General features: G+C 41.6%; 1 protein-coding gene across 5 annotated transcripts in view; it reads right to left on the minus strand.

The window, feature by feature from the left end:
• The window catches only part of RORA (RAR related orphan receptor A), an 812,472-nt gene that overhangs the window by 47,011 nt on the left and 741,791 nt on the right, over positions 1-23,670 (minus strand). For all 5 annotated transcript variants that reach the window (XM_070378001.1, XM_070378002.1, XM_070378003.1 and 2 more), the window contains one exon: positions 4,965-5,050. In XM_070378001.1, the coding sequence (XP_070234102.1) occupies positions 4,965-5,050 (86 nt within the window). The remainder of the gene's footprint in view (positions 1-4,964; positions 5,051-23,670) is intronic.

The raw sequence follows: 23,670 nt of genomic DNA on the forward strand, positions 1-23,670 counted from the left end.
TACACCAGATCTCCTGCATTGCAGGCAGATTCTTTAAAAACTGAGCTACCAGGGAAACCATATCTCAAAAGAAAGCCTCAACCATAAACACTTCAGCATTTGTATTCACTTTGAAGAGCCAACCTGAACCCTGAAAAGCAGCCTCTCATTTTATTTCTGGCCTTCTCCTCTGTCTCCATGCTCCAAGGCCCAGCCCCTCCTCCCTGGCAAGCATGCCCAGCCTACATGACACCCTCTGCTAGTGCTCACCCAGGGCTGGGACTACTTTCTGTTCCAAAAGCTCAGAAACATCTTTTCTCACAGAGCTAAGCCCTTCTAGGCCTGGATTCAACAGTCTTCTGAAATGCAATATTCAGGGCTCGCCCAATGCTAATACATTGTTTCTTCATCATTTCCAAAGAACAAGGGCAATATTTTTATAATAAAAACCTTGGCATAACAGAGCTCTTAAAAATTTGGGATGGCATACTGTCTAACCTTATCTTCCACTGTAGAGAGAGTAACCCGCTGCTGCTGCTGCTAAGTCGCTTCAGTTGTGTCTGACTCTGTGAGACCCCAGAGACGGCAGCCCACCAGGCTCCCCCGTCCCTGGGATTCTCCAGGCAAGAACACTGGAGTGGGTTGCCATTTCCTCCTCCAATGCATGAAAGGGAAAAGTGAAAGTGAAGTCGCTCAGTTGTGTCCAACTCCTAGGGATCCCATGGACTGCAGCCTACCAGCCTCTTCTGTCTATGGGATTTGCCAGGCAAGAGTACTGGAGTGGGCTGCCATTGCCTTCTCTGAAGTAACCCGCTGCTCTTGTTAAACCAGGCTACTACATCTTGTCCCTAGAATACAACTAAGACTTGCCCATTTTTAGGCTCTGGATGCCTAGTGGATGTGTGCTTCGTGGGTCACATCTCAGACTGTGGCCTCACCCTAGTATTGCATTCTTCATATGCTACAAATGTCTCATCTCCACAAGTAGACTGTGAGCTGCATGAAGGAAGGATTCGGTCATCTTTTTTTTGGTTTGTTTTTGGCTGTGCTGCATCTTTGCTGTGGCAGGTGGGATTTCTATAGTTTTGCCACTCAGGGGCTTTCCCAGTTGCAGAGCATGGCCTCTTGAGTGCAGAGCCTCAGCAGTTGGGCTTGTTTGCCATGCGGCATGTGGGACCTTAGTTCCCCAACCAGGGATCGAACCCGAGTCCTCTGCAATGGAAGAGCGGAATCTTAATCACTGAACTGCCATGTCTATAGCCACACCACCCTGAATGCACCCAATCTCGTCTTCTGTGTCTTTAGATTCCTTATAGCATTTATAAAGCACCCAAGGGGGTGCTCGTATTTTCGTTGTTTATATTGGCAGAGCTACATATCAAATTATGAATGGTCACAAAATCAAGACTGGACCCACAGATGTCCTGGAAATAGTGTCTGACTATACAGAGCACATTGCTCAGGCTTGCCCAAGAATAACGACCAGAACCAGTACTCAGTGAGTGCTTCTTACACTAGCACTCTTGTGAGTGCTTCACCTAAACGTGTGCAACAACAGAGGCACAGAGAGGTTGGGTGGCTGCTCAAACTGGTAAACAGCAGAACTCTGACTTGAACCCAGGCAGTCTGGCTCAAGAACCAGAACATAAGTCTGACACTGTGCTGTCTCTCTGCACACAGCCAAAGGGATATAGAGAGAGTGAGCTGGGAATACTCAGGAACCAGAAAAAGAGCTACCAAAACACCCACTTGTGCTGTTCATGTGTAATGCTTACCTGAGCAAGTATGTGGTGAAGACAGAATCATTTCAGTGACTATATATAGGTCCTATGATTTCTTGTGGCTTCAGGTTGTTTTTAAAATGCAATTCAAAATACATTCACAAAGTGATTTTTTTCAGACAAAGACTGAGTCACTTTTTTTTCTCTTATTAGATATCTATTTATATATCTAATCAGAAAAGTGAAAGTGAAGTTGTTCAGTCGTGTCCGATTCTTTGTGACCCCATGGAATGTAGCCTACCACACTCTTCTGTCTATGGGATTTTCCAGGCAAGAGTATTGGAGTGGGTTGCCATTTCCTTCTCCAGAGGATTTTCCCGACTCAGATCGAACCCAAGTCTCCTACATTGTAGGCAGACGCTTTACCATCTGAGCCACCAGGGAAGTCTAATCAGAAATTTTCCTTAAATCTGATGATTCTATCACAGAGATAAATTATCGACAATCTGTCATCATACAACCATCTCCATCTGGTTAGAATATGATAAATCATTAACACCACTGGCAAAAGTAGAAATCTCTTGACTTCACTCCTACTAGAGATAAAAATGTTAGTTGTCATGTACATACCACCATATATAAAACAGATAACCAACAAAGACCTACTGTATAGACTAGGGGATTATACTCGGATATTAAAGAATCTGCCTGCAATGTGGGGGACCCAGGTCAATCCCTGGGTTGGGCAGATCCCCTGGATAAGGAAATGGCAACCAACTCCAGTATTATGGACAGTATTATGCACATCCCATGGACAAAGGAGCTTGGTGGGCTACAGTCCATAGGGCTGCAAAGAGTTGGACATGACTGAGCAACTAACACACACATAAGGGAAAATAATCTGGACAAGATTCTGAATAACTGTGCTGTACACCTGAAACTACCATGACATTGTAAATCAACTATACGTCAATTAAAAAAAAAGTTAATTGAGGCAGAAACTATGGTACAGAACAAATACTACATTCATCAAATATAAACACATACCACTGTATAGATCCTAGACTGGGCATAGGCCCAATCTGTTAATGAAATTAAGTTTTAATTGTTTTTGATATTTCCATTGTATAAAGTCAATAGTGATGAAAAACAGAACTGCAGACAACCAAAACCACGTTGGCACTGAGGCTGCACAAGACCTGGAAGGGAATCTAGGAAAATGACAACAGGGAAATAATAGCTGCCCTTTGCTTTCTTATCACTTTCATTTTTGTCATAAATAAACAAAGAAAACACACATCGTTCCTGCCTCTGTAAACAGTGGTACTCAGGGAATCAATTCAAATCTTTCTGAATAGCATGTTGTTAATCTTCAGAACTGCTGGGGTGTTTCCTATGAAGTAGCCTGTGCCCTCTCCCTGGCCCTGCCAGGTTCTGTATTCAATTCAATTTGCCACATTAAACTATGTGCGGCATTACTGAGAGACACAGACGGAGTGAGCAGCTTTGTCTGCTTGGGACCTGTCCACTTCAGAAAACACCTAGGTGACAGGCAATGCACAAAAGTCAAGTCTGCTTGGAACTCCTGGTAGAGGAGCACTGCTGGCAATTATCCTCCAATTAAAAACAGGAAAAAAAAAGAGAAAAAAAGAGGCTATGCCATCCCCTACAAGGGACAAGAAGGTGCAAACACAGAGTGAGTGAGGATGATGTGTGACAACTGTCCAGTCACATCAGCCAAATTAACCTCAAAAATCAATGAAATGACAGCTGTCATAGATCCCTCTCTTCCTTACAGCTTGGGGTAACATAGGCCAGGCAGCTGATTTCATTTGTTTTAATTTTAATTTAGTAACTAATTTGGAGGGAGGGCAAATTGAGGAAATAATTTATTTTCCTTGCTAATACAGAAGCTTGAGGTCTTGAGGGTTACCAGAGAGATGAATAATTCAGTTTCCTTTGAGTAGAAAGTTCTCTATTTCTAAAGATGAGTGAATTAAAAAAAAAAAAAAGTATGTAGTTGGTGTGCGGAAATCTCAAGCTTCCCCAAGATGAGATCGATATGAAGCATTTGTACACTTACAAAGTGGTAAATGTTACGATGAATGATTAACAGTAAAACAAGACATAAGGATGCTATGAGGGAAATTTCTCTTAAGTCTCTTCAGTAGTTACTTGTGTGTGAAGGTGGTTTTGCATTTTATGACATTGTATTTTCTGATTTCACTAAAGGAAAGCTAACCAAATATGTGGATTTTATTTTTTTCCTTCAGCATCCAAATGCTTTCGGGCTAATCCAGGCCTGGTTCAGTAGCAAGCAACTGTCTCAGAGGCCTCCTGCGTGTCTAAATAGCTTCTCTCCTGTTTATCTTGCACTGTTTTATCCTGTAAGCAAGCTGTCTCAAGGCCCTTCCAAGATAAGCAGGAGGATTTAAATCTTAATAAATTGAAATTTGAATAACAGAGGCAATCTAGGTGCAGGGGTCTTGAATGATTAGGAGAAACGTCTCTATTTTCCATTCCCACATTATGCGTGTGCTGTCCATGTTGCCCTGTGATCAGCATCAGTAATGATTAAAATAGTAACAACAGCAAGAAGACTATTAGATTTAAATAGCACTTTTCAGCTTATAAGGACTAAGTATAGTTTTTACTTCTATTCTTGGAACAGTTCTAAAAGACAGGAAGGATGTCACTTTATGGATGAAGAAACAGAGTCACTAAAAGAGGCAGACGTGCCTAAAACAATAGAACAAGTGGCGGCCCTGGGACCAGAACTCAGTTCTTCCCAAAAACCTTGCCACAGTTTGACCAGATGTATCAACATCTGTGTGCCAACAATAAGATTTTCAATCGCATTCCCATTAAACTTATCGGAAACACCTTCTTATAAAGCTTATAACAGGGACATTACGGAAGTCTAGAGTCATCTCTTTTTTGAAAGAAGATAACCAGAGAGATACCAATGCTGGGATTGGAAGTGACAAATGAGCCACACTCAAACGCTTCTCTCCAGCCTCCCATTATTTTGATGGGAGGTGTTTTATATGTGTGTGTGCCTGTGTGTATACACACATATATCTATATATAAAACTTCCTTCACTGTAATGAACACCCAATGCTTATTTCGTCCTGTTGTTTCTCGTCACTCAAAATGCCAAGGGGTTGAATTTTTAGGCATCGTAGAAGTAAAAAATAAAAGTCACAAAGATACCCCCACCCTGAACATTAATAGAAACAACAACAACAATTGAAAAGGCTTACCTTGCAGCCTTCACATGTAATGACACCATAATGGATTCCTGATGATTTGTCTCCACAGATCTTGCATGGAATAATTTCAATTTGAGCTGCAACAGAAGCACGCAACCAGTTAATTACATTTTCTTTTAAACACCTTATAAAAGCGTTCCCTGATCAGCATTTGTATCGTGAAAACTAATAACCTGCTAAACATTATACTGCATTAACTATTCATTGCTGAACTGTGAGGGTCCCCCTAGAGCCCTGGACTAAATTATGGCTGCTCGTTATATAATAGCTTTCAGGTTATTAAAATGGGTCATTTGAGAAGGTGTTTAAGAACCCACAAGAAGACTGGAATCAGCATTTCAAAGCCTTCAAGAACTGGAGAGTTCGCAGTTTAGGCCTCAGAGCAAAGCAGATACTAAAATGTTTCCTCCGATCTCATTTTCCATCATTATTTTTAAAAGGTCATAAATCTGTGTTGGCTAGAGCATTGTAGCTTGGCAGGTGAAGAAAAATAGACTCCAAAAAGTTAAGACTACTTAGGAAAACGATTCAATTCAAGATATTAATAAGTTACATATGTTGGTAAGAATTCCTTACTCATCTTTTTTTAATTAATGGACTTGCCATGTGTTAAAAATTAGTCCATTTGTGTATGATCAAAACCTTTCAACCATAACGTTAATATCCTATCAGAATTTAACAGTGATGAATCTGGACAAATAGAATATGTAGCTTCTGAGTTATTTATGCTGAAAATTGATTTTCTGGTATAGCATGCATGTATTTCTATCTAACTGATTACTTAAAGATGTCTCATACTGGAGGAATAACCAAATAATTAATATATATTACACCAAAGTTCCCAAATATGATAAAGCACATTTCTAAGCAAACATACTTTATCTTGAGCAGAGTTGGAAAGAGCATAATTAAGGATCAAAAAATAACTTAAGGAATAGAATAATTAGGCAAAACAAAGTACTTGGACCACCTCTTAAATATAATTTATGTGTGAAATAAAGAATCGACACTAGGCTAAATATACAGGATGGTAACATTCACCAGTTTACCTGAAACACGCCATTACACTAAATTTATTTCCATGGTTTTCACTACTGGATATGTTAGATTATCTACTAAGTCACACACATAAACACAAATTGCAAGTGCCCAAGTATACTTCATTTTCATAAAGACCCTACCTAGTGCTATGCCTCACACAAAGCAATGACTGGTCTAAGGAATGTATCGATATTGCATGATGTAACTAACACACGTACACAGAGTCCAATGTCATATTGAGCCCAATTTCTTCCAATGTCATATCACATCATATCCAGGGGTAATTTCCACAACCACTTACTCTAGATCTGATGTAATGTCATATTCGATACTTTGAAAGAGCACGCATTACTGGACTTAACCTCATTACACATGATGTGTTCCCGTTAACTTCCTTCCAAGGGGACTACAAGTACTGCAGGGTCTTTTAGTGAGTCCTTTTCCTATCAATCACTTTTAGTGTTGACTTACTTAGTTTCATGGTCCAGAGCTAGACACTGTTCAAAATCTCACATCCAATAAACGTGCCATAAACCCAAAGCCTTCTAATACCCCAATAATGGTGTCTTTGTACATGAATGTCTATTTGGAATTATGCAGCTTAATATGTTATAAGATCACACTCAACAAAAAGATCTTCGAGTTGGTCTCCTCATCTTAGAGACTAGCTTGATTTCTTCAAGGAGAATTCATTGTTAAATCTAAACTCTAGTAATGTTACACACTTTTGGCTCCTCCAATATTTTTGATATATGGTAGAGGCACAGTTTTATGCCATACATTGTTTGCAGCTCTAGAGAGAGAAGATTTTGCCCAGTGTTTTTTTAGAGACAAAAGCCAAGTGGTAATAGAAAAAGCCTGAAAGGTGGTATCAACTGAAAGTTACTGCCTGGATTCTCCTATGTGGATGAACTAGTCTGTAATGAGAACCAGCCTCCCCCATCCCAAACCTTCAGGAAGAGAATAAATAGACAACACAAAGTACTTGAAAGTGTTCATCATTCAGTCATGTCTGACTTTTTGCGACCCCATGGACTGTAGCCCACCAGGCTCCTCTCACAATGGCATTCTCCAGGCAAGAATATTGGAGTGGGTTGCTATTTCCCCCTCCAGGGGATGCGATCAAACCTGGGTCTCCTGCATTGCAGGCAAATTGTTTACCATCTGAGCCACCATGGAAGCCCCATCTATTAAATTCAACTGATATAAGAAATAAGGAAGACAGAGCTGCTTCTGCTTATACCTCACCTCAAACTGTATTAAGAAAAATTAGACAAATCTTGTTAGGCTTTATAGTTTAAGTCAGCATCAAAGTGAAAAGCAATATTAGCACTAAACTTGGGCCTTTCAAGAGTTATTTTCTTTAAAAAAATGTTTATTTATCTATCTTTGACGGCACTGGGTCTTCATGGCTTTGTGCTGGCTTTCTCTAGCAATGGGTCTCCATTGCTGTGAGCTGCATTGTGGTGATAGGGGCTGTTTTCCATTTTGGTGTGTGGCTTTCCATTGTGATGGCTTCTTTTGTTGCGGAGCATGGGCTTCAGTAGTTGCAGCACATGGGCTCAGTAGTTGTAGTGCATGGGCTTAGCTGCCTGGAGTCATGTGGGATCTTCCCGGGCCAGGGATTGAACCCATATCCCCTGCATTGGCAAGGGAATTCTTAACCACTGACCACCAAGGAAGCCTAAAGGTTATTTTCATTTCATCTTAGCAATGGGGAGGTCAAGCATACCTATTTAGTCCTCTATAAGATAGGAAAAGCACGAGGCAGGCCAGATAGGGAGCACTGAGTAGAACTATATGTATCTGGATCAAATGGAAAATGGTGTACAGTTGTTCACTGCCTGGATTGCTAGTGGATGATCCAAGAGAAGTGCCATGATGATGTTTAAGGCAGTGACCAAACTGCCTACTAATGGCTCCTGGAATCTTGAAAGTGGTCTGGAAGCCTGGTAAGGAAGGGTTTACTCATGATGGGGGTGCCCCTGGGATTGACACCCCAACCCAGAACTTCTACCCTTGGGATGGCTCTCAACCAGGCTGGGAAGAGGTTGGGAGTCAGGGTGGGAAAGTCACTGTGGTATAAATCCAGGGTTTGGTGTTACTACCACAAAGGACCATTGGCTTACGTCAGGCTCCCAAACTCCTGCTGAATCTTCAGTCTTGCTGTAGCTCTGGAGGGCACTCTAGCTGAGACATATTTTACAAGTCTTTATGGAAGCCAGATGCTTCCTATGAATGGACTCACTGTAGACTAGCCTGCACTGTCCAGCGAGGGGCGAACTGCCTAGACCTTTGGTCCCTGTGCTGTGTTTGTGCCTGGCTCCAGTGGGCAGTGTTGGCCAAAGATTCCAGGTTAGAACAAGCTTCCCTACGAATCTCGTGGTGAGGTGATGGGAGGGTTCGCCAAAGCCAGGTTCTGATATTTTAATTCATCGGGTTAAACTATTCTTCTAGCCTACCTCTTTGGGTGGCTCTCTTAGCTCAGAAGACAATTTCAAACACAAGCGCTCTTTAGGAAATGACTAAAATCCACTTGCCCCCAAAAGCAAATTCTCTGAAAGTGATCTGATCACATGTGTTGATCTTTCCAGAAAGCAAACATTTGCAGATCAGAGCAGGGCACTTACTCAATCTTCCATTCAATCCAACAATGCACAAAAAACCACCTCCTTCTATCTTTTTCAGTCAAGGTACAGAATTCAGACATATCAAAGAGGGAAAAAAAATAGTCAATGCCTCACAAATTTTTCAAAAGGAAAGCAGTTCAGCTCCACAAATTGGCGTTTTCAGACCAATAAGAGGGAACAGGACAAAAATCTCCCTGCCCTTCGCTTTCCATCCCTCAGGCTTTTCCATTTTCTAACAGGCAGTGTTGTGTCTTTTCAAAATAATCTTCTTGTAACAAAAATTATGAGTCTTGGCCCATATATATACTGCAGATATTAACTCAGCCAGTATTTCAAAGGATGAAATCTGTCAGACACCACTACTGTCACAAGTATATTGATTAAATTAGTCCACATCCATATTCATTGCAGCAAAGAGAGTTTATTGTGTAGCGCGGAATAGCTGAAGCAAGACGCACACATATAATCATGAATTGGCTTAACAATGAACAATCTTGCTATGAAAAATTCTAATTTGCCCACATTTTCAGCTCTATTGCCTAAATAATTTGCTCTTTCATGCACCCTAAATAATTCAAGCAGCTCTCCACACCTGCACAGGCAAATTTCTGCAGTTTTCAAGGAGCTAACAACAAGTGGCAATGGGGCGTCAGGAAATTCTGGAATGCAGGTGTGCTAATTAGCCAAGTGGTCCTTAGGCTGGGCTGTCATTTAGCACTGCACCTCTGAAAGAAGTTTGCTTTCTACTTTTCATTATAGAAGATAACAAGACGTTGGTGTTCTCAACCCCTGACTTGTTTCTCAGACTTATTTCTGGTGTTATCTTGGTCCAGAGAAAAATGCCCATTCTTCCCAAGAATTAAAAAATACAAAAAATTTTTACAAATGTAATTGCACAAGAGTTGTATCCATCACTTTAATCTGTGGGTGAAGAGCGATCTCTCAACAATAATCTAAATGGATAGATAGTAATCAAAAGAAAGAAAAAGAAAGTTGCTCAGTCGTGTCTGACTCTTTGCCAACACCATGGACTGTAGCCTACCAGGCTCTTCCATCCACAGGATTTTCCAGGCAAGAATACTGGAGTGGGTTGCCATTTCCTTCTTCAGGGGATCTTCCTGACCCAGGGATTGAACCCCAGTCTCCCGCATTGTAGGCAGACGCTTTACCATCTGAGCCACCAGGGAAGTCCAGATAGTAATCAATAATATCTCAAATATTCAGGCTTATAACATGTCAGGCGTTATCTAATCTGCTGTTCTAACAACCCTACAATGTAGGTGGTATCATTGTGATCATCATCTGTATTTTTTTAGATGACAAAACTGAAGCTCAGAGAGGCTAGATAAGTTGCCCAGTGTCAGAGAGCTAGGAAAAGGTAAGGCTGGAAGGTGGACACATTTTGTCTTTTTCTCTAGCTCAAAGTCTTGCACCCCTTTGGTCCTGCCTCTTCCTCATACTGCACAGTCAAGTTGAATGTCTCCAATACCTTCAAACATCAGGACAAACTGCTCCCGGTAAGAAATCATTAACCGAGGATCAAAAGACATCCCATAGGTAATCGAGTTAAACTTAATACTACTGAGAACTGATGTCAAGATGTCTTTCTAGTTTATAACTGGAAATAATCATCAACCTTCTGAGACCATTCTTCTCAATTTTATAAAATACCAAGTTTGGGGACCTTAGGGTGACCAGTACCAATGCTGAACACTTCTTAAGACCAGGAAAGTTACTTCACCTACCTCTCAGTCTCAGTTTCCTATTTGAAGAGTCAATGATATAATGTCTAAATGACATAGCACATACGGCCATTTTATATATGTATTCTATATATATGCACACCACACAATTCTTAGAAAGAGTTGGCACTCAAAACACAGTTATTATTATTGTTATTGTTGATAAGAAATCCTGCCTTATAGCGAAATGAAATTCTTTTCTGCGGACTTTAAGCTCTTTCCAAAGTGAGAATAGAGAAAAGCAGCTTATCCTCCAAATAATATGACAGGCAGTTCATACCAGCTACCACAGCAATCCTTTACAACGTTGGCACTTAACTGTTTGGTACAGCACAGCACATGTTACAATCAATGTGGGATGTGTCATAAGGCATTCATTGCTAATAATAGCAAAAAAAAAAAAAAATTAAAGATTTTAATGGCTCATATAAAAAATAAACTAATACAGACCTAAGCTTATCCCAATAATATCTTTCACTCTAGCTCACTTGCATAACCATATACTTTCTTGAATTGGGCTGAACAGGGTGGGATTACTGCTAGACTTGCTAGGAAATGGGCAAGCCCTGGGTACATCCATGACAGTATGTCACATGTATGAATGCCAAGCAATTGTGTGTGTTTTGCAAAAACTGTCAAGAACTGCTGCTTAAAAAAAAAGTAGTTTTACACCGATCTGTTGGCAGCATTTTTCCTGGAAGGCTGAGAATATGGAGGACTTTTCACCTGCTATGTTACATATTCCTCTAAAGTTTGAATTTTTTTTACTACCAACATGCATTACTTTTGTAAGCAGAAAAACCAATAAAGATTAAAAAGAAAAACCCTAAGGCATTTGATTTTATTTTCAGCAAAAATGGCTTGAGTCCTTTATGGATTAGTCACTTTATTTTATCCCCTGTTTAAAACTGCTGGGGTATTAAAGGCTTCAGCAGCTGCCTGGATGGCGGTCTGGCTTGCGTGTCAAGGCCAGCTGTGGGGGGAACAGGGAGTCTTCACCTGGTTCCCTGGAGGGACTTTGGTGACTCCTGACTTCCACAGTTTTGTAGCCCCTCTGGTCTGGCATCACTAGTTTCAGGGTCTCCAAGGACTCTGATGGTGCCCTGCTGAGGGGGCAGAAGTTGGGGCTGAAATTCACCTGCTTGTGAGCCCTGCTGCAGAGTGGCTGGGGTAGCCTGGAGGAAGGGAGCCTTTTTCTCTCTCCACGCTCTGACTGTTGTTGCCCAGGGCCCCAGGCCACCATCAGGGTTTGCAGAGAGCTCACAATGCAGCTTCATGGTGGGAGAGAACAGACTGTGGGCTTCGAACAGTCTGGCATATTCTGTCACCCTGGGCCTAAGGCTTGGAGTATAGCATGCATTTGTTTCCCAGGCCAGGCATGGTCAATAGTCCTCCTGGGTGAGGAGGACCAAGTTCCAATTACATACCCTGCAAACTAATAATCAACTTGTTCTGCCATTTTGTCTACTAAATATATACTAAATATAATACTGGTATGTGTTCCTGGTATAGTCTTTTCTTCCACTGACTTTTGGATTTTCTTCATTATAGTACTTGATCCTAGTTGAACATGACCAAAGCAATGACTCCCCTAATAGAAAAGTCCTACCCCTTTGGTCGAGCTGTCTTGTGGTCATTTCTGGCAGCAACGGTAATGCTTGATATTTGCAGAGTTCTGTAACAGTTTTTAAAGTTTTTGTCCTCATTGGCTTCTTTTGGTTTTGGTGTTCACAACAACTCTGAAGTAGGCAGATGGGTCTTATTAAGCCCCATTCTGCACATGTGGAAAATGAACCTCAGGAGGGTTAAATGGCTTCTTCTCTATGTCTAGATTCTCAGGGTTTAATTGTAGAGGCAGCCACCAAAGAGGGGAAAAAAAAAAACAATAAAGCTTGGTGTCTCTTTCTTCCTCAGAATTATCTGATGCCTTTAGGTTTATGTCATCGTCAATCTGGGGCTCTCAAGGGGAAATGCCATGAAAAAGTAAGAGGTGGAGGCTGACCCAGCTCAGAAATGGAATTGGCAATCCTCCTGCATTTCCCTGTGACCCTCAACTCCCTGGGTGGCCTCAAGCAAGTCGCTTACATCTCTACTTCCTCCATCTATAAAATGGGAATAACTCCTACCTCCCAGGCAGGTGGTGGTAAATGAATGCTCACAAAACTCTTTGAAGATGAAAAGACCTATATAAATGGGAAGCTTTAGGAAGCTTGGCATATCATCCTTGGCAAGGACCAGGACGCGGTTCCCTCACTACCCACAACAGGCTCTGCCACAAAGAGAGTAAAGAAAAACCCAAAGAACTGTAATTTTCATCTGCTAACTAGACTCAAAGTTTTTCTTTGTTAGTTTCCAAAATGCCTTCCTGAGGGACTGTGTGTGTGCATGTAAGTTGCTTCAGTTGTGTCAGATTCTTTGTGACCCTATGGACTGTAGTCCACCAGGCTCCTCTGTCCATGGGGATTCTCCAGGCAAGAATACTGGAGTGGGCTGCCATGCCCTCCTCCAGAATCTTCTGGACCCAGGGATTGAACCCACATCCCCTTAAGTCTTCTGCATTGGCAGGCAGGTTCTTTACCACTAGCGCCACCTGGGAAGCCCCGAGGTGACTAATGAATTCAAATGTCATTATCTTTGTCTCAGCTTGACAGACACATAGATGGAGAAGTCACTTCTAACAGTGTCACAAGCAAAGTCACTGAACTAAGCCTTTCACCAGGACTTGGGCTGTCTTGCAGAGGGATCATGGAAATGGCATGATTTCTATATTTTATACACAATAAACACGTTACCCTCTGGCATTCGAATCCTCGGTATTAAGTTTATGTCTGACTCAAGTGTTAGTCGCTCAGTCCTGTCCAGCTCTTTGCAACCCCATGGACTGTAGCCTGCCAGGCTCCTCTGTCTATGGAATTCTCCAGGCAAGAATACTGGAGTGGGTAGCCATTCCCTTCTCCAAGGGATCTTCCTAACCCAGGGATTGCACCCAGGTGTCCTTCATTGCACGCAGATTCTTTACCATCTAAGCCACTAGGGAAGTCTGACTCAAAGGACCCTGTTAAATTACAGCCACGCAAAAAAAAAAAAAGTCCTGTACCTTACTTCGCCTTCCCCCACCCCACCGAAGGTCTATGCCTTTTGTACTATTGAAAGCCACCTCTTAAAAGCTTTAACTTGATTGTGGTTTCTGCTGAAAATGTAACAGCTTTTTAAAAATCATTTTTAAAAATAAAACTGTTACATATACTTGCCAAATACTTACACATAAACATACTTCAAACTCTCCAACAGATCAAGCATTTGCAAAGGAAATCTAAAATACGACAAAATCAGAGTTTTGAGACAGTAACTCTTTCCTTCAGTCTTTAGCAAGTAAAACTTAGGCACTTAAGAGTTAAAACTCTGGGCCAGAAGGCCCCATATGAATTCAGAGAAAGCTGAGCCGTGTATGCAGGAAATCTCTGAAGAATGAAGAAGATAGGCACATGCTGTCATGTGGCTTTCTGTGAATATGCAGGTAGTTCTGACAACGGGAACTGAGTATTAATCCTTTGTGATATGTTTCTATCTCTGCTGGATTAAGCTTTCCAGAGAAACTGACTCGCATTCCCTGATGCACATGTGTCTTTGCTAAAAGCCAAATCCAAAAGGGTACTTTTATCCCTAGACAGGGAAATTATGTCAAATTGGAGAAGAAACAGATTTTTCATACAGAAGATCAGTGGATGGTTTTGATTTTTAGATCAAGTTCTCTTTCTTGAATTTTCCTACTACACAGCCATGCACAGAAGACCTCAATTTAAGGCAGCATACTCTTTATTTTTTTTTGGTAATTATTGGTGACCAGCTAAAACTTAGGACAAAATAATTGAACAGTAAGAGAAATTGCTTCCTAATTTTACTTATCCAGGAGGTCAAATGCTGAATAAATTCTCACCCAACAAAAGATGATGCTGTTAAAATCAGCAACACAAATACTTTTCTCTTTTTTGGGGTCTTTCCTAATCTAACCTCCATCACTTTTGTGAACAATGGGAATATACTTGTTTTTGAGGATTCGTGGGGTTATGTGAAATCAACGATGAAGACAAGGGTAACTGGCCATTCAGCTAATTATTCTCAGTTGGGATAAGCCCCCTCAGTGAAAACAGTGTCAGACTTTATTTTTTTCGGCTCCAAAATCACGGCAGATGGTGATTGCAGCCATGATATTAAAAGACGCTTACTCCTTGGAAGGAAAGTTATGACCAACCTAGATAGCATATTCAAAAGCAGAGACATTACTTTGCCAACAAAGGTTTGTCTAGTCAAGGCTATGGTTCTTCCTGTGGTCATGTATGGATGTGAGAGTTGGACTGTGAAGAAGGCTGAGCGCCGAAGAATTGATGCTTTTGAACTGTGGTGTTGGAGAAGACTCTTGAGAGTTCCCTTGGACTGCAAGGAGATCCAACCAGTCCATTCTAAAGGAGATCAGTCCTGGGTGTTCTTTGGAAGGACTGATGCTAAAGCTGAAATTACTTTGGCCACCTCATGCGAAGAGTTGACTCATTCGAAAAGACCCTGATGCTGGGAGGGATTGGGGTCAGGAGGAGAAGGGGACGACAGAGGATGAGATGGCTGGAAGGCATCACCAACTCGATGGACATGAGTTTGAGTGAACCCCAGGAGTTGGTGATGGACAGGGAGGCCTGGTGTGCTGCGATTCATGGGGTCGCAAAGAGTCGGACACGACTGAGTAACTGAACTGAACTGAACTGAAGATTCTAGAATTAACTACGTTTTTTCAAAATAAAGTTCTTAAGAGATTTTCTAGGACCTTGAGATCAGATATGTCTAACCAAAATCCTTCTCTTAAGTTTCTCAGTGTGGGTTAAGTCATTTAATATCAGCAAGAAAAAGAATCCATCTTATCTTACTAACAGGTTAGACTATGATCAAGAGAATTTCTTAAAACCTTTTATTCCGACAATAGACATATGTCCCTTATATAATTCTGGATAATACTAGACCAAAAAAAAAAAGTGTCATCTGACTCACAGAACTGCAGCTAATCTTTTCTAGCGATCAACCTCACTCTAGATACCCATTCCTTTTTTCCCCTTAACAAGAGCAATTGTGCCACATTTAGGTTACGTCTTCCTTTGCTCACAGTTGAGAGCAATGGGGTCAGCTCTTTGCTTTCATCATTCAAGGTCTGTTTTTGACAACAACAGAAAAGAACATCTTTAAAACCAAAGCAAATCTGTAGATCTTATCTAGTTTCTGCTTTACCAAAAACATCAAAATTACTCTAACTGCGTTTTATGAAATGACCTTACTTTACACCATTACCTCAAAATTCTCACACCCAAGCCCAAGAGATAAGCACTCTATTTTACAGCCCTCTTAACTGTGTACCTGCCTATGCACACCTCAAATTATAGTCATTCTATGATCTTGGTAATTCAATTTACAAGATTTTATTTTCCAATGGATACTTGAAATGTTACAAAAATGAACAAACCTGGTGATTCAATTACCAGTCCAAAGACAGAAAAATCCATTGACACAGTATGTGTGTGCTAAGTTGCTTCAGTTGTGTCAGACTCTTTATGACTCCGTGGACTGTAGCCCACCAGGCTTCTCTCTCCATGGGATTCTCCAAGCAAGAATACTAGAGTGGGTTGCCATTTCCTCCTCTAGGGGGAATCTTCCCAACCCAGGGATCAAACATGCGTCTCTTCTGCCTCCTACATTACAGGTAGATTCTTTACCACCAGACTAACCTGGGAAACCCCATAGAAATCTATTTGTTCTATATGATTTCTTATGAGTCTGGTCCCTTGCATGCTTAGCATAGAGCATCACAGTTCCCTGAATAAATCAATCAAAACATTCTGTTTGTCTCAGAATCCTCTTTAAAGGGCCAAAGTCTCCTGCCTAAAAAGTCAGCAACTGAGTGCAAACTCCAACTGCACAATTTCTCTGACTTCTTAACAGTGCTATAACCTGCTGAAGATGTGCAGAAGTAGGTCAGAATAACAAGAATCCAGGTTAAGCCATCATACCTCATCAGGCAAAGGAACCTATTGTTTCTTTCCATTAGCTTGGTTTTCGTGAAGATCAATTACTGTTCACTGGATATTAGATCATATTGTTTAAGAAATATTCCCTAACCAAATTGTTTGGATTCATGCCGGAAAAAAAAAAAAAAAGAAAATAACTTGTAACTTTAAACCTTGAAAATACATTTGCTTTCCTCTATATTAAGCCATTGAAGGCTAAGATGATAACACATGCATAGCCACAGAAACACAGATCGGTGACACCAAAAATGTCGTGCTCTACAGATCATTTCAGGGGGTGACGATGGTTAAGACGATTGCCTCACAGCCCAGACCCCTACTCTACCTTCGCACTATTTCCCACTTTACAAAGTCACCGTAGAATTAACAGGAAGAATGGAGTTCTGGGCAAGAGATCAAGGAAGGCTCTGGTCTTTATTAAAAATCATAAGCAAATTATTTAGACTTGCCAGAAGCAGAAGTGTAGATGTTGTCATACTAATCATTTTAAGACTTTAGGATCTTGAAGGATTAGTGACCAATTCCTAGAAGACAAATTCCACCAGGTTTCCACCTCTAATTTCCAGAACCTACCCAGTAACATCTAAGCAACAGATACCGCAAGTTCTAAGCCTCTGAATACAACAGTGCTGTATTTCTGGATTACAGGCCAACGGTAATTTTTCTTTAAAAAAATTCTCTTTTATAATGTTTCTCTAAGATAATCCACTCAGCCAGACATAAGAATGATCAGCAAAGATCCCAAGGAATTTTTTTCTGACTATCTAAATGCGTGTTCTTTAAACGTGCTTATTAAAGAAACATTTCCATTCTTAGTTACAATATATAACATCAATTAGACAATAGATAACAATATGCATTGATAGCTGAAGCACAGTTGTTTCTTTTGTCTGTTCCCAAGGGCAGAAAGCAGGAGCGAGTAGCTCTTTCCTCATTGGAAAGGGAAATACAAAAAAAGGCAGCAGAGCCTTGAGGATATTAAGCGGTCGTGAGACAGAAGGAGAATGGAGGCTCCAGACCAAGCTTAGAGATCATCAGATTTATTTTAAGAAGGTCTGACATCTAAGCATCAATTCCCAGACCATAACACCTAATAAATGTCACGTTTCTGTGCAAGAAAAAAAAAATGTATATCTTGGGGGTTTATCTTGAAACTATTTTTATGTAAGTCATACACTAGGGGTGGGGTAAGAATGCCACAGCCGTGAGAAGATAGCAAGATAAGGTTCACAGCACTGTCCTTCCTATTCCATTTTCAGTTTCTGCTCCTCTAATCCAAGGAGCTTCTTTTGCCTGCAGACAAACATTTCAGATGACATTTTATGACTGTCCTGCACAGACTCCTATCAGCTAGCCAGCACTTAGCAATGTGTGTCTCTGTCATTTAAGAGAGCCTGAGTGAGCATGACACTATGGTTGGCATATGTGAATCTTTCTAATTTGCAGTAAAAATGCACCATTCACACACTTTGGTACTTTGGTACGGCGAGGTTTTGAAATCTACTTCACAAGCAATGGCAGCACATTTCACATCAGATAGAAACACACTCTGATTGCTAACAGCTGCTACAGGCACATCTTACTGTCAGAGCGAGAGCTCAGAATAGCAGGTCCTTTTTAATGCCATTGGCTGCTACCATCTTAAATCATCATAACACATACACACACGTCCCACACGCTCACACATGGGGGGTCTCTCCAGCTATAAGTCTCACCATCACTAGCTGGGAACCTGCACCACCAGGCATGCCAAGAGGGTACATAGAAGCCACAAGCACACTTCATCTTGTTACATCAGCTTTCCTGTATGTGAATTAAAGATGACAGTTAACCCCCCCTCCTTTTTTTTTAAGGGAGAAAAAAGAAAAGTCCAACCTTGAAAGTGAAGAGGAGAGGCTCACTTTGCAAACTCTAGAGGATGGGATTGAATTCCTGCCCCGTTACCTACTAGCTTTGTGAACCTGGGTGGCTTTTTAAAATTTCTCTGTGCTTTATTTTCCTCACCTTTAAAATGATCCCTACCTCCTTACTGGGTTTCCCTGATGGCTCAGCAGCAAAGTATACGCCTGCAATGCAGGAGATACAGGTTCGATCCCGGGTTGGGAAGATTCCCTGGAGAAAGAAATGGCAACCAGCTCCAGTATTCTTGCCTGGGAAATCCCATGCACAGAGGAGCTGGATGGGCTATAGTCCATGGGGTCGCAAAGAGTCAGATACACTGAGCACAGCATGCATACACACACATCCTTATTATAGGGTACCCAAGTGCTTGTAGAATAAGTGCATAGTACACGTGTGCTTAGTCGCTCAGTTGCGTCTGACTCTTTGTGACCCCATGGACTGTAGCCCACCAGGTTCCTCTGTCCATGGGAATTCTCCAGGCAAGAATACTGGAGTGGGTTGCCATGCCCTCCTCCAGGGGATCTTCCCAACCCAGGGATCAAACCCAGGTCTCCTGTGTTGAATGTGGATTCTTCATCATCTGAGCCACCAGGGAAGCCCATGAATACTGGAGTGGGTAGTCTATCCATTCTCCAGGGGATCTTCCTGACCTAGGAATTGAAACGGGTCTCCTGCCTTGCAGGCCGATTCTTTACCAGCCGAGCTACCAGCGAAGACCAAGTGCATAGTGTAACATAGTAAGTGCTTAAAAAATATTAGCTATCAACATCATCATCATCACCTATCTTTCAAGGACAGTAGCATTTGGCAGGGGCTGCTACTGGAATTGCAGGAATGAGCAGAAGAGAGAGAGGTCATTATATTCCTTTTCAGATACAGTGAGTTCAGCAGCACTATTTCTGCTGCAGAGGCCTTGTATGAGATGTAACACCAAGCAGGTACAAAATGTGATGGAAAGAAACCATTGGGGATCAAGCAGCTCCCCCACCTTCTAGGTAAAGCCCACAGCAAGGCTGGCATCACGAAGAGATGGTAAGCAGAGGAAGTGGGAGCAAGGCTTCTAAGCACTGTGTGGTGAAGCAGGGAAAGAACACAGCTACTGGGTTAGGAGGCTGCGAAATTTACCAGATACTCGTGAAATTTTGTGAACCTCTTTCTCCAGGGCTCAGCTTCTCTCTTAGGGAACAGTATAGATATTCCCTGCCCCAAGGTGCAGTGTTGCACTGGATAATCTTCCAGATTCCGTCCTGCTATATTTCATAGCAATATGATGATTTAGAGTGAGTTGAACCCTTGTTTCCCCAACAGTTTGGACATCTTAAATGGCAAAACCCAGCAGGTGTCATCTAAGGTGTCAGGAAAAGTAGATACAGAATGTGGAAGAGAACTCCATCTGGAAACCAGTTTGTCCATGTTAATGGCATTTGGTCCAGGAAAGGGAATGCAATGAAATGTTCTCACCAAGGTCCAGAGTAAAAGCTCTGGTAGAATACCCACAGGAGCTAGAACACGCTGTTTCTATACACCTGCTCCTCTTTTTTAGGCCTTATTATTTATTTTTTAATAAGGTTTATTACTATCAATCAAAGAGAATTCCTTTCAATATCATACCTGTCATGAAGAAGAGACAGGACAACAAAATGCAAACACGATGTGGATGGAAAATATTTTTTTCCCTTCAAGGTAAACAATTTCATTGAATGTCGTAGGGGAGAATTAGGATGCTTTAATTTTTCTCTCTCTTTCATTGTTGTTGTTCAGTAGCTAAGTTAACATCCGACTCTTTGTGACTCCATGGACTGCAGCACACCAGGCTTCCCTGTCCTTCATTATCTCCCAGAGTTTGCTCAACCTCAAGTCCATTGAATTGGTGACGCCATCCAACCATCTCATCCTCTGTCATCCCCTTCTTCTGCCTTCAATCTTTTCCAGTATCAGGGTCTTTTTCAGTGAGTTGGCTCTGTATCAGGTGGCCAAAGTATTGGAGCTTCAGCTTCAGCATCAGTCCTAGTGAATATTTGGGGTTGATTTCCTTTAGGACTGACTGGTTTGTTCTCCTTTTATGGAAGGCCACAATAGGTGTGCTTTTGCTTTAAATCCTTAGAGGCAAAGACTATATCACATCAGTGTTCTTGTCTGGAGAGTCCCAGGGACGGGGGAACCTGGTGGGCTGCCATCTATGGGGTTGCACAGAGGCGGACACGACTGAAGTGACTTAGCAGCAGCAATGCAAATCTACTTCCCATTGTTACTTGTTTTTCAAAACAAAACTATCTCTATCAGTGAAGCATTTTAGGACCTCAAGCTACATAGTTCCCAGCAATAATTTTCTTAGTCAAGGACTAAGTCCGAGGCCGTGTCGGGGACCATCAGGACATAGAGAAGTAACTTCGGAAGCAAGGTCTGGTGGTATCATCAAAATGTACTCATCAAACAAAAAGAGACTTTCCTGTGAGATGTTGTGGAAACCAATGCCCAGAGGGGTGACTGGAGTCAGTCTGCTGCTGCTGCTGCTAAGTCGCTTCAGTCGTGTCCGACTCTGTGCGACCCCATAGATGGCAGCCCACCAGGCTCCCCCGTCCCTGGGATTCTCCAGGCAAGAACACTGGAGTCAGTCTAGTGCTCCAGGAAAATTAACCTAACTACTTTCCATTTCCTGCCCTGATCTTGCCTTTCCTGTTATTTAAAGGGACCGAAAGCAGCCACAGGCTTCCCTGGTGGCTCACCGGCACAGAATCCTGCCAGCACAGGAGACGCGGGCTCGATCCCTGGGTTGAGAAGATCCCCGGAAGGAGGAGATGGCAACCCCCTCAAGTAGTCTTGCCTGGGAAATTCCATGGACAGAGGAGCCTGGTGGGCTGTAGTCTATGAGGCTGCAAAAGGGTCGGACATGACTTAGCGACTAAACAACAAAACAGTTACTGAAAGCAATTCCCCAAAAAATAGAGCTCAAAAAAATTAAGGCTTAGAAAAAAAAATCATTTGCATAAGTGTACAGATGTTCAAATTGAAATTCTGAATGGGACGGGATTTTTTCAGGTGCGTATCCTTGGTAACTTTGTTTAAAAAATCAGTCATACCTCAAACACAACCACCAATAATCAGAAAGATGGCTAGCACTTATGAGGAATTATTATTTGTTTAAAATAAATTTTGAAAATATGTCACAAGTATAAGCTTGACCAGGTCCTTACCCATCCCCACCCTCTAAAATAAACAAATAGCTTTTCTATTAAAGCCAATTTTCTGTTCTTGGAATTAGCTTTTTGAGTTGTCAGTTAGACAAGATGAACTGATAATTTACCAAAGCAGGTAACTCTACCAGAGAAATATCCAAATGTTTCTTTAGAGTGAATTACTTCATCTATGAAAGAGCAATCCTTTCCCATCTTTTGGTCTATTAAGCTAAATGGTGCTCAAGAGAGAACACTTCATTGCCCAATTAGACAGGACAGTTCATTTTAAAGTGAATTTATTATTTTCCTTTCTTTCCTCATTCCTTTCCTTCTTGACTTCTGTACATTACTAATTCATTTCAAAGAATGTTTTCTCAGGGCATAATTTTACAAATATTCTTTGAGAACCTATATCAAAGTTCTGGGCACTCTGCAAAAACATAATGCTATCTGTAAGGCAGGGAGTTCTCAGGCATAGTGAGTGAGAACAATGATTTTAAAAGGTCTGAGTGACTTTTATGTCGTGTCCTTCCAGGGGCTTTCCTTAAAGGGGCTTTCAGGAAGAGATTAAAATGGGGAAAATCAAACCCTGAAAGCGGTCTTTCAAACTCTGAAAGACCCAAGGCTGCCTTTGGTCTAACCTATGTCAAAGGGTCCAAGGGTTAGGGAACTCTCAGCCCCATCGGATACCATGTTTCTTCACTCCTCTCCTAACCTGATTAATAGCTATGTTGCTTCTCTAGCCCTACTGACTACCAGGCCCATGTCCTATTCAGCTAAAACCGAGAGATGGGAGGTAAGAAAGGATGATATAGGAAAATGCTGAAAACCCTGAAGGTCAACTAATGAACTCCCTAAACTCATGATGTATTTTATTTTACCTCTTTTTTTTAAACATTTTTCAGCAGAACATTTTTGTTTTTTATTTTAACTGTAACCAAAGGCTCTTCGGATATCTTGATATCAGTGATATCAATGAATTCAAAGAAACAAATTCTATCAGTTTTTTTCAAGATTCAGATCATTAGTGCCTAATACACTGAACACACCCAAGATCTGTACATTTCCAATGTGCTTTCTCTGACCCACTCCTATCTGCACTGTAGCTTGGTTCTTTGCCCTCTTAATCTACAGGCCCCCATTTCAACTGCTTTTAAAGGCACAAGTTAAAAGAGGCAACAAAATGATGTATTTTAACATTCTACGGATTTAAATTTGTATTCATTGTTATTTGAATTAATGTTTAGGCAGTCTATGGAGAGAATAATTGCTAAATGGGGGTGGAGGTCGGGAGATGAGCCACAAAGACTTTAGCAATGGGCTTAGAGGGCCGAAGGGTCTGAGATCACGAAGGGTAGATTTAAGAATGAACACTTGGTCTAGCATTGCTGCCGCTATTTCATGCCCCTGTAGCTATTTTCCTCCATCTGCAACAAGTCAAAACAATCCCTGGGAGAAAGGCACAGGGACAAGAAAATTAGTAACAGTTTTACATATTATCCAGTAAGTGGCATTTGAGAAACCTTACAAAAAAGAAACTTTAAGAAAGTCCATTTTTATACTCTCAAACACACTGAATTGTGAAACAAGACAAAACATGGGTAGGACTTCTCATGGAGAAAACGTCAACGCCATACCTCACATTTCCCGTCAACTTTTTTTAGGGTGCTCTCGTCTCGAACCCCGTGCTGAGTAAGGAGGTGAGGTTCGCCCAGCCCGGAACCAGGGAGCTCTGCACTGTCTAGCACTAAGAGCACCAAGCGGCTCCACAGTGCTTTAGAACCTAACTCTGTCCTCTTAGAGACTTCTCAACCGGTGCTGCAGTCAGAATTCTCCTGTGATCACCATCGGGTTATGACAGTGAAAATCATCATTCTGTGGTCTTCCCAGGCAGGAGTGTCCCTTCTGTTTTGCCTCCATTTGGCTTCCCACCCTTGCTGCTTGCTGTACAGCTGTGTTAGTCAGTGGAACAGTAATTCTGACATGAAAACATGTGCGATTGAGATGGTTGTCTGGACAGTGGACACATACTGGGTGTGTGGAGGTGCTCCTGTGCTGTGACAGAGGATGGCTTCTGACCATCCTTCATTTCTGTTGTAACCATCATGCGTGCGTGCTCAGTGGTGCATGACTCTTGTGAC

The sequence above is a fragment of the Bos mutus genome, chromosome 10 (assembly GCF_027580195.1).
Source record: "Bos mutus isolate GX-2022 chromosome 10, NWIPB_WYAK_1.1, whole genome shotgun sequence".
Classification (NCBI taxonomy): Eukaryota; Metazoa; Chordata; class Mammalia; order Artiodactyla; family Bovidae; genus Bos; species Bos mutus.